At 41.3% G+C, this 12,310-nt stretch overlaps 1 protein-coding gene across 23 annotated transcripts in view; it reads left to right on the forward strand.

Annotated features, from left to right (window-relative positions):
- DYSF (dysferlin) overlaps positions 1 to 12,310 on the forward strand; it is a 220,204-nt gene that overhangs the window by 158,702 nt on the left and 49,192 nt on the right. For 14 of the 23 annotated variants that reach the window (XM_061155676.1, XM_061155683.1, XM_061155688.1 and 11 more), the window contains one exon: positions 2,129 to 2,191. The exons of the other annotated variants lie outside the window; for them this stretch is intronic. In XM_061155676.1, the coding sequence (XP_061011659.1) occupies positions 2,129 to 2,191 (63 nt within the window). The remainder of the gene's footprint in view (positions 1 to 2,128; positions 2,192 to 12,310) is intronic. 23 annotated transcript variants of the gene reach the window in all.

A 12,310-nucleotide genomic window follows, 5' to 3' on the forward strand; every position in this document is an offset into this window, starting at 1 on the left:
AGTCTCCCCTCTGGTGGGCAGAGACAGGAGGTCTGTGTTGTGGATCCATATGAGATGATGAGAGTGATGGCAAAGACATGAATGCTTGCTTAGCAGGGACACCAAGATCTGGGACTCTGGGCCTGCAGGGTCAGCGTGGACTAGGTCATTAGGGAAGCTTCTCTGAGGGGGCTGGTGAGAGGGGTTAGAACAGCAGCGGGGAGAGGAGGCCTTTCCTGGTGGGCAAAGGAGTGAGGCAAAGGCTTGGTGGCGGGCGGTATGTGTATGTTGACAGTATGTGTGTTGACTGCATGTGTGTGATGGTATACTGAGTGTGTGTGTGTGTGTGTGTGCGCACACACACGTGTGTGATGGGCCTGGGAGGCTCTGGGGGAAATGCAGGCTAGTGTGCAGGAGGAGTCAGGAGGCTTGCTCTCCACGGGTATGGGGTGGGGTGCTGGGCTGGCTGCTCCCTGGCTCCTGGCTCGGGCTAATTTTGAGCCTTCTGCTCCGGTTTTAGTCTCTGGGACGCCGTGAAGGTGGGAACGTGCTCCCAGAACCGGAGCAGCAAATTATGCCCGGATCCCAAAGGGGAACGTGTAATTTCGGAAGCTGGCCCAGACCTTTGGAGCACTATGTTTAGCTTTATTTTTTCTCCCTCTTGCACTGGTGAACTGCCGGTTTCCCTCTCACCTTTCTAAAAACGATCTGTATTAAAAATAACAATAAGGCTTCTGTGAGGTTCAGGATGAGAACCAGAGGGGCAGAGCTGCTGCCTGGCTGGGCCGTTCTCTGGGCCACTGAGGGCTTCACGTGGAGTTCATCTGGTCTATTCAAGGGTCACGCCACCCCCACCGACATGCAGCCAGCCCCCTGGAATCCTCCAGTGGCGTGGCTGCGTGCCCAGCCCTTCTGCCCTCCTGCCTGTGCTCCTGGGCCTGAACAGCCGAGGGCTGGTTTAGGCGAGGCCAGGGTGCCCCTCAGTGAGGCTCCCTTCACAGATCAGGGAGGGGACTGTGAGTTCCCAGACTACCTCTTCTGCGTTTCCCTGACCCCAGGCGAGTGGGTCTCCCTGCACCTTCCTGCCGAGGAAGGAAGGCTGCCGGGGCTTGGCCTCTTGTGGAGACTCCCAGAGCCCCCTACCCCAGGCCGAAAGGAGAGAGGGTCTTCCTCCTGGCAGCTCTGGGTCCCCGCTTGTTTCCTCCCCGCTCCAGTCACACCCCGCTCACCTGCCTCCCTGGACTGTTTAGCCTGGCGGTGCCGCTTGATTCACACCTCTGCCCTTCACAGCTCCTGTCTCCTCTGCCCACAAAGCATCTCCTGGCCACCTCCACCTAGACAGGAATGTGTCCCCCCAGGACCCCATCACCTCCTCCAGGGCTATTTTAGTGGTCCCCCAAAATGTTACCCTGCCTGTAGCCCTGACCCCCACCAAGGCTCTCCTGGACCCCGCAGCCCAAGGATTCATCCATTCAACCATACTGTGAGATTGCAAGCAAGGATCTGGTGCCAAAGGATAAGGCAGTAGGTTTGCTGTTTTAGGAGGTGGCGTGTTTATGAGGCTGGTTTGGGGCGAAGTTGTATGATGCCCTGATGTCTGCCTTTGAGGACAGAAGACTCAGAAACCTGCACTGGCTTAGGAATGGTGCCCAAGCAGGGGTTGGCGTGGCTCAGCTGTTGGGGGAAACCACCAGCGATGGTGCGGAGCTTGGTGGATGTCTGAGGTCGGGATGATTGAAAGGCTGGGAGGGCCTGTGAGAGTGCAGTCAGTGGTGCCCAGGGCCCTGAGAAAGCAGGCAGGAGATAGGCAAGGACTGAGCCCTCGCAGGTGCCTCTCCTTGTCCTTGGCATGCTCAGCCTTCATCTCATCCACACTCGCTGCTGCTCTGTGACAGTTCAAGGCTTTGTGCCCATTCTCCAGATGGAGATGCTGACTCAGAGAGGTCAGGGTCACATAGAGCACTGGGGCCAGGATTTGGGGCCACACTTGTCCAACTCCAAAGCACACATTCCTCCCACAGCTTTTGTAGCCTCCCTGGAGAGAGAGCAGAGGGTGCCTACGTGGAGAGTTCTGCTTCCTTGGGACCATCCAGTCTTCCCTGTTGTGGCTTTTCTAATCCTGTTGCTAACCAGCCTGTTTAATTTGTAGTTTGCAGATGGTCTGTCGGGCTTGGCCCCCACTAACATGGCATCTTCTCCATCCAGTCTTCATGTATGTATTGTTTACCTATTTGGGGGCACCTTGATTTCCCTGGGGGGACTGGGTGGGGTTAGAGAGTTAGGAAGGGAGCAGAGGAGGTGGGGGTGGGAGGGGAAGAAAGGAGTTTTTGGAGCCCTGGCAGAAAACAGTTAACCTGCCCTGAGCGGTAATGGAGAGGTGGGGAGAAAGCGAAGGGAAGATTCTCAGAAACAGATGAGTCTGAATTATCTCTTGGTGCATCCTGGGATTTACCTTAATCCTGCTTCCCTGTGTGAGGGCTGGGGTCTTGGTTGGGATTGCATGGGCCAGGGGAAACGGGGAGGTCTCTGGACCCTGACTGCTGGGATGTGGGACATGAGAGGCCTTTGTGGGCAAGAAGCAAGTGATACTGCAGAACCCTGGCTGTCCCCAGCAGGTGCTGAGTGCTCTGCTGGGGCCCACAGTTCACACCTGCGGTTCCCATTAGTGCTGCTTCTGTCCTCCTGAGCTGATTTCCTAGGTGTTATCTTTAAGGATCATGGGTCCTTCTGGGAAGATGGCTGTTGTGTCTAGCTTTCAATATGCACTCCCGAAGTCCCATGCTGAGGGCCAAGGGGAGCCCCAGGACTGTAGGGGGAACCTAAGATATAGGACCTCCTGAAAGTAAAATTTCATTCATGGTGTCAAGAGGTGGCATCGCTGTATTGGGTGCTTTATGGCTTCTAGGAGGAGGCAATCTATATTTTAAGTGTTTTCTGATTTTTCTGTTGTAGAAAATACAGAAAATACGATAAAGTATAAGGCGGGAAAGTTAAAATCACCTGTATTCCTACCAGTTGGTGATGAACACTTGAGATTTTGATGTGCCTATATTTATAGATATCTCTTACGCACATTAATTACTTAAAAAATAAAACCTAAATCTTATCATACTTTAAAAAATCTGAATTTTCTTTTACTTAAAAGTGTATTGTAGATGTTCTTCCATATGTTTATATTCTTGACAAAATGTTTGCATGTCATTCCATTGTATGGATATCCATAAAGTTTTAACTCTTCTCCCATCACAGGACGTTGAATTTCTTTTTTTAAAAAAGGCTGAAAAATTATGTATTTCTTTCTGACTGCATTTGGGTCTTTGTTGCTGCGTGTGGGTTCTCTCCAGTTGCAGTGAGTGGGCGCTCTTTGTCGCGGTGCACGGGCTTCTCCCTGCAATGGCGACAGTCTGCAGGGTGTGTGGGTTTTGGTGGTTGTGGTGCCTGGGTTGAGTTGCTCCGCAGCATGTGGGGTCTTCCTGGACTGGGATTGAACCCGTGTCCCCTGCATTGGCAGGTGGATTCTTAACCACTGGATCACCAGGAAAGTCCTAATTTCTTAATTTTTATAATTGTCTTATTTTATGTCCCTTAGAAGAGTTATTTTTAGTTTACTTTAAATAGGTCTAGTGCATTTCTTGTCAAGTTTATTCAATAGGCACTTTATAGCCTATTTTGCTACCCAAATGGTGTCTTTTTTTTCTTATTATTTTGTCTAGCTGGTTATTGCTAGAATATGGAAAACAATATTTTTTTGTGTATTTACTTTGAAACAGATTCTTTATTAAGTGCCTTTGTTACTTCTGACAGTGGTTAATTGATCCAGTTGAATTCTTCAAGCAGCTAAGGTTGTCTTCTTCAAACAATAATAAATATGTCACTTTCTTTGTAATAGTTTTACCTTATTCCTTTTTTCAGAATAACATTTGGTAATTGAGATGCTAGTGAGCAAACTTATTTAGTTACTGATTCTAATGAGAAATTCTCTGTCATTTTCCCATTAATTAATTATGATAATGATTGGTAGTTTCAGGTAGATATTTTTGATTTTGTAAAGTGAAAGTCGCTTAGTTGTGTCTGACGCTTTGCTACCCCATGGGCTGTACAGTCCATGGAATTCTCCAGGCCAGAATACTGGAGTGGGTAGCCTTTTCCTTCTCTAGGGGATCTTCCCAACCTAGGGATTGAACCCAGGTCTCCCACATTGCAGGCGGATTCTTTACCAGCTGAACCACAAGATTAATAGCTTAAAAATTAGATATGGGAGTTTAATATTATCCAGTGCCATTTATCAAGATGATCATTTTGTTTTCCATTGTTCTGTTCATATACATATATATTGATATATATAATTGTCCTGCATTCCTGAGGTAAACCCAAATCAGTCAAATGGTCATGGTATTATAGCTGACTACAAATGAAGTCTTCTTATGCAGTCAATCAGGTTAGGTAGTTGGTTGGCTAACTGAAGAAGTCGGTTTAATAGGAACTCATTAAAATCAAATATAAGTACCATAAACATTTTCTTTTTAATCATATCCATGTATCTTCATTTGACAATCATTTGATATATGCCAAGGCCTCTTTAAATTTGAGTCTGCTATTTGAGTGTTATGTTGTCCTTCTGGTATAAAACACATCTGAAATGCATTATTTATTATTTTTCCTTTAGGTTTATTAAAGTTTTTGAGATCTTAATGGTAGGTGCAAAAGAACCTGAATGTGGAGTTCTTTTAAGGTTTAAGATCCCCTCATACCTTTTTTTGGTCGCTTCACTCGTACTTAATTTTTACCATTAAAAAACATCAATAGCACTAAATTAATTTTCATAGATAAAATGCCCTTTCTTTTAAAATTAAAACTATATGTATTTATAATGCTTATTGATCCAATTACAATATTAATACAAGTGGCATGAGCAGATTTGGGAACAAACAATTCTTGGTGAACATTCAACTCATCTCTGGGAGCTGCAGTGGATAAATTAGATTAGCTGCAGGCTTTCATCTGCTCTGGACCTTCAATTGTTAGCAGAGAGACTGGTTAGTTTTTGTTAATCCTGGTTTAGGGGAAGTTTGTAAGGAGAAGTTTTGGTATGTGTTAGTTATTGAGTTAGATTTGTTATTACTTATGTAGGATTTTTGCATATTTGTTCATATGTATTACTTTTAGGTTGTCTTTGTTAGGTTTTGCCATCAGAGTTTTAAATGAGTTTCATAAAATATTTTCTGAGGTGTACTCTCATTTTCTGTGCTCTTGAACAGTCTCTAAGAGATGAGAACAATTATTTAAAGGTTTGAAACTACATGAGAGTGATTCTTTATGAATTTCAATCATGCAAGTTGGAAATTGCATGGTATTTTAATAGCCTTGTTTTGTGTATAAAATGTGTAATATTGTGAATCAATCTAAATTTAAAAAATGATTAATAGTCATGTAATTTAAAAGGTGGTGGCCAAATGAATTGTATTTATGGTTTAGCTGGTAAACAGGATACCTATCATCTTCTCTTGAAAATGGTGGTTATAAGATGTGAGTTTTGAATTATAGAAGATCTTCCGGAATACATATTTTATACAATTGGATAAGATGTGTCTGTTCTGTACTCATTTTGTAAGACTGGGCCCAGCATCTATTTTTGGGAGGAGATTCTTTGATCACTTTCTATGTCTTCAATTTGGTGCGTTAGACATCATCAGATATTGTTTATTACGTTGGTATGGATTTACACATATTACTATAATAAAAGAAAATGCTTCTGTATCTGTTCTGTTTTTTATCTGTTCATTCCTGATTTTGTAATTTATGCTATTTTATTTTTTGCTTCATTAGGCTTAATAGCATTTCATCTATTTTATGGTTATTTTTCATCCAAAGAACTGGCTCTTTAGAATTTTTGATTCTTCTGTGTACTTGTAATTTCTTTTTCTTTTTAGCTGTTTGCTTTTCTTGTCTGACTGTACTGACTAGGACCATAAGTTTAATACTTTGTATAACTGATAATAGAGAGTATTCTTATCTAATCTAATTTAAAATGGAATATTTATGTTTCGCCACCGACTCTGAAATTTATAAGCTGAGTGATTATTAGCAAGCTAGGAGTTTTTATCATGAATGATGTTACATTTTATTGAATGTTCTTTATGGATCTGTTGAAGTGATCATATGTTTTTTCTCTTTTAATCTGTTAATGTGGTGAATTATTTTAATAGTTTATTTTTTTTTAATGCTGAAACAACTTTGCAGTTCTGAAACTATTTATCCTGGTCATGTTACATTATCTTTTTTCTGCATTGCTGGGTTCAGTTTGTAAATATTTAGCTTAGGAATTTTTTTGCATCAATTTTTATGAATTATAATGGCTTGGGACTTCTTTTTCTAATACTGTTTTTTTTTCAGGTTTTGGTGTCTAGATAATACTAATCTTCTAAAATGACTTGAGGCATATTTGCTCTTTTTCTAGTCTCTGAATAAATGACAAAAGCCTGACATTATCTGTTGCGTGAAGGTTTTGGTAGATTCATTTGTAAAACTGTCTAGACTTAGTATTCTTCTTGGGGATATTTTAAACTGCTGATACAATTTTTAAAAATGTTTATAGGACCTTTGAGATTTTCTGTTTCTGTGTGAGTCATTTTTGGTGATTTATATTTTATAGGAATTTATCCGTTTCTTCCTAAAATTATTGACATAGGATTTTTCATAACAACCTCTTACTTTAAAAAAATTTTCTTCACCTTCTATTTATGTTCCCTTTCATTTCTAAGGTTGTATTTTATTATGCTTGCCAGAATTTGTCAGATTTTAAAAAATCTTTTCAAAGAACCAATTTTTAGCTTGCTGATTTAGCTCTATGGTTTCCTAGTTTTCTAGCTTCTGGTTGTTTCCTTTATTATTTTCTTTGCTTCCTTGGTGGCTCAAATGGTAAAGAATATGCCTGCAATGCAGGAGACCTGGGTTCCATCCCTGGGTTGGGAAGATCCCCTAGAGAAAGGGATGGCAACCCACTCCAGTATTCTTGCCTGGAGAATTCCATGGACAGAGGAGCCTCGTGGGCTACAGTCCATGGGGTCGCAAGAGATGGATACGACTGAGTGACTAACACTTTGCTTTGATTTTTAGAGGGCTTGTTATATTTTTAACCTCTTAAGTGCGGTGTCTAGTTCATCAATTTTCAAACTTTCCTCTTTTCTAGTGTAAGCATTTAAGGCTATAAAATTTCCTCTAAGTACTGATTTATGCATCCCACAAGTTGTGATACGTGATATTTTTGTTGTTTTCTAGTTCTGAGTATTTTCTTATTACTGTCATACTTCTTTTTGACACTTGAATTGTTTAAAAGTATGTTTTAGAAATTCCTAACTTATGTTTGTTCTTCTTTGTGATCTCTGTCTACTTTTTCTTTATATATTTGATGCTGTGTTATTAGGCACAAACATTGTAGCATTCTTATATCTTCCTAGAAAATTCAATCTTTTAATGATATGTAGCAAACCACCACCCCTTGCTTTTTAAAATCCCTACTAATGAGTTTTGCCTTAAACTCTGCTTTGTTTCATATTAATACAACTAAACCATATTCTCTTGGTTAGTGTTTTCCTAATATATATTTTTCTGTCTTTTTACTTTCAATTTTTCTGTGACTTTATGTTTAGGTATCTCTCTGATGAACAGCAAATAGATGGATTCTTTTTTTATGCATTCTGACATAAACTCTTAGAGAGTTGGACAGTCTAATATATTGTGTTTTACTGATATAATTGGATTTATTTCTGCCATCTTGTTCTGTGTCTCTATTAGTCCTACTCTTTTCTTTTTTTCTCATTTTTTGTATTGAAAAATCCCCCCATCTTTTCATTCCTTCTTCCCTTTTCAGTTTCAAAGCTATACATTGTTTTTATTCCTTTAGTCGTTAGTATAGAAACTATAACATGTATAATCAACTTAGCAAAACCTAAATTTAAGTGGTATTTATAGCTACCTCCAAAATATTACAAGGAACTTAGGATGCTTTAATTCTAGTCACTTACCAATTATGAACTTTTGTTCAATATTTTAATTCTACCACTATAAATGACATTTTTCAAAGCAGTGTTATTTTTTTAAGTATTCTTTTTTTTCTTTTCGCTAGACCCACATTGACTGTTTTGTTTGATAGACCAGTCTTCCTCATCCTGGGATCGTCTTTCTTCCTGAAGAAGAGCCTACAGAAATTCCTATAATTAGGATCAGTTCATTATAAACATTCTCACTTCTAAATTATTTTTTGAAAGTATTTTTATTTCACCGTTATTTTGGAACTACTAGTTTCACTGACACTTATATCCTGTCATCATTTTGAAGATCCTATCTCACTATCTTCTGGCTTCCTTTGTGTTGATGTCTTCCTAAATCTGAGGACTGTCATTTTGCTTTTAATTAGTTCTGGATAGTTATCTCTTCAAATATTGCATATTTGTCATTCTATCATTTCCTTCTGGAACTGAAAATTAGATCTATGATGGACCTGCTCTTTTCTCCACGGCAGTTCAACTTTATGTCCTATTTCTTTGTGTTGCATTCTGGCTAATTTCTGAAGATATGTCTTCTAGTTCACTAAGTCTTTTAAAAAACTTCATCAGGATATAGCCGATTAACAATGTTGTGATATTTTCAGGTGAATAGTGAAGGCACTCAGCCATACATATACATGTATCCATTCTCCCCCAAACTCCCCTCCCATCCAGATTGCCACATAACATTGAGCAAAGTTCCATGTGTTATACGGTAGATCCTTGTTCACTGTCTTAAGTTGCTTCTAAAGGCTAGCCCCATCTATTGAGTTTCTAGTCCCAGTATTAATATTTTTATTCTAAAAGTTCTCTTTTGTCCTCCAAATCTGCTTGTTGATTTTTGAAAGTCTCTTATTCCCTTGCCATATTTTTAATGCCTTTTAGTTTTTAAACAGTTTTTTTTCCTTAATTCTATTTCTGATAATTCTGCTTTCTATTGTCACAATAGGTCTGTCTGCAGTTGTTTCTAACTGACTTTCACTCATGGTGCCTTGTTCGTTATGTGTTTCACTATTTCTGATTGTGAACTCATGTTCCTTGGAACTTTATCTGAGAGTTCTTTGAGGCCTGGATGAAAGTCACATTCTTTCAGAGAGTACATGTGTTACTTTTACCAAATGCCTGGAAATATTACAAACCCAGATTCACTTAAAACTAAATGTTTGGCTTGGGCTTTTTGGACCACACAGTCAATTTGCATTTTGGCTCCTTATTTCTTTGGCTTTTTGATTTTCATTTGCACCCAAGGATCTTCTTTATATTCCCATCAGTTCAGCCCTTTAAAAAGGATTTTAAATGTATATTATTTGTTAATTTAGGTGTTCCCACTTGGAGAGTTTCTCTGGTCCTCCAGTTTGCCATTTTGCTGGGTCTCTGTTAGAGTTTTCAGTTTGACAGTCATGATGTCTTCATGTACGTTCTCTTTCCTTCAGGACCAATACTCTAACTTCTTGTTTGTGAGACCCTCTGGAGACTTCCTGTGACCATAAATTGATCATTTGTTTTCTTCCATTTTTATTCAACTCTTTAATACTTGCCTTAGTCCTCATATTATCCTCCTTATTTTGAACCTTAATCTTTTCTTCCTATTGTTGCAGAGGGAAGTCCTTGCTTGTCAAGTACCAGGAGTTCAGATGGCACTTCCGTTACTGCAGAGGCCCCTTCTAATCTCAAACTCAGATGAAAGGAAGACAGAAACAGTCTAAAGTTGCTGTAATTTTACTTTGTCAGCTAGGAATCCAGCAAGGTGGGAGAAGTAAGAGAGAAAACAGGATCAGGGGCTTTTCTACTGGGCTGAAGTTTGTCTTCTGTGTTGGTTGTGTCGGTCAGATGTTGGCTGGCTAGGTGAGAGCCACACTTCTTATGCATGGACTCCGATATAGGAGTTTCTTAAATAAAGGAGAGCTGACTCTTTCCCAGAAGGGAAAGACCAGGCAGGTGTGTTGCTTTAGGGACGTTTCTATAGTCTTGGCTGTGTGGACCCTTGACATTGTGAGTTTAGACACTTGATGGGTCAATTTTCTTGGGACTAGATGCATATGATACAAGTTTCTAAACCAGGGTTGCCAGTTTATGATTTTACAGTGACAAATACTTTTGTCTTGAGGATGTGACCTTGGGATCTGGCCTGTGGTCTCTCTAAAGGCTTAGCAACTGGGAAGTCAAATTGTGAATGGAGATGAGTAAAGAATCATAATGAGGAGAGAGATTCTGGGATCTGAAATTGAGTGGCAGCAGTCCAAAATGGATTGAAACATCCATCTCCAATGGTAGGAACAGCTTTAGTCCCTGAGCTGGGGACCATCCCCTTGGTGATGCTGGTGTAAACAACTAGGAACAGTCAATTCCTCGTCCCTTCTCTTTCCAGGACTGATCAGTTCATTTTTTCCCTGACACAGTCTTTCCCTAGGTGTATTAGTACTGAACCCACTATGGTTCAGGCTCCGTGTAGAAGTCTCTCCTTGCTCTGAACACCGCCCCCCCCCCACCCCCCGCATTGATTTCATGGTCTGATTCTCTAAGGGCAGCCCTATTTCCCTTAATTCCAAGGTTTGGGGGAATGCTTCGTTGCAGCTCATGGATACTGACAAGAATTTATCCAAAGACTTTGAAGCAAAGGTTTTCTGAGCAAAGGAATCAATTACAGGGTGTGGCTCCCAAGTGAGGAAGCATTTCCAGAAGGCAGCCAAGACAGTTTGCCTCAGTGCAACGTGCTTGCATCTCTGACCTTGAGAGTTTCAGGGGAAGTATTTTAACTTTAATAACATGAAGTCTTTTTACCTGTACTTTTGTATATATCAAATGTGCTAATTAGGAAAGTACTTATCTTCTCCTTAAAGTAGGTTTCTTAAGGACATGTATTTGGCACTATTGGTTCAGCAAGAATTATTGTATGTACTTGAAAGTAACAAAACTGTACTTCTTTAAAAATATCTCTGGTTCAGATGTGTTGCCAGGGCAGCCGGCTTCCCCCCACTCCCATTAGTTCTGATTAGGGAGGTTTGATGCCTGTCACTGTGTGTAATCTGGACCTTCCTTTGTGAGTCATTCCTTCTCTCATTTTCTCAGAGCAAATACAAATCGCCCATCAAATGACAAGTGAAGGCACAGGGGAGGCGAGGGGAGGGAAATCAGAGCCGAAATCTGTTAGCTATTTGGAGTAATTGGTTATTTGCTGTGTTTGCTGGTTGGGAAGCAGAGCACATACTTTACGGTCTCTCCTGTTACGGGGGCTGGAGTCACCCGCCGATATTGGATCCTCGTTGCCGGAGCCCTTGGCTCCGGGCGCCTTTCCCCTGCTTGGCATTCCTGTGGTCTCCTCGGGGGTGCACCCCTCCTCCCTCGATGCGCACTGCAGGGGGGACAGCCCAGGGTGAGACTTGTCTGGCGAACTCCAGGGCCTCATCGGGGAGGAAGAGACCCTAGCCCCCTCCCAGAAGCCCTCCCTGCCTCCCCCCACATACTTCCTTCTTCCCAAGAGGTCTTTTTCCTGGTCCACAAGGGAGTTGTCTTCCTATCCAAAGGAAAAAGATTCATCTCTTCTCAGAGGGAAATTCTTGGCTTGCCTTGAAATCTACAGGACAGGAAGTTCTCTCTGAGGTCTAATTTAATGCCTTCCTACCCCTGATGGTCCTGTCATCATCCCTGCCCACCCCTGCTACTCCCCAGTCTGGGTTAAAACAGTGCTTGGAAGTTGGTTCAGTGCTCACTGCTGAGTCCAAGTGCCCCAAAGGAGCTTATCAACCTGTCCAGTGACGTGAGCACCTCTCTTACGTTCACTGAGGCATGGGAAACCAGCTTGAATTAGCAGCAAGTTCAAAATATAGAATATTTGGAAAGTAACATGACTTTGTGTATGAAAACTCACACAGTAACTAGAAAGCAGGTTGACTTTGGCACATAGTAGGCTCCCCCAAAATACTTTTAAAATTGAATTTAAGATAGCTAAGATTAGTGTCTGTAGCTTGATGAATGCTTCTGCAGCTCTGGGAAGGCCTTCAAAAATAGTTTTTCTCTTAAGTAGATGGCTGGAACTTTTGTTGAGCAAAACTGTCTACATAAGCAGAATGAAGGTAAGGCAAGCTTTTGCCCAGGCCTTGTTGGAACCATCACAGATTCTGAGTTAGCGATGTCTCATTGTTTTCTTCACAGGTTTGAAGACTCCGATTGTCTTTCATTCACCCTACTGGCTAGATTCCATTTGTTAGGGCTTTCTGCATGGGTTATGGGGTGATGCTGTCCTCGGAGGACTAAGTCATGGGCCCACATACATACCTTAGGCTTCT

This window comes from Dama dama, chromosome 11 (genome assembly GCF_033118175.1).
Source record: "Dama dama isolate Ldn47 chromosome 11, ASM3311817v1, whole genome shotgun sequence".
Taxonomy (NCBI): domain Eukaryota; kingdom Metazoa; phylum Chordata; class Mammalia; order Artiodactyla; family Cervidae; genus Dama; species Dama dama.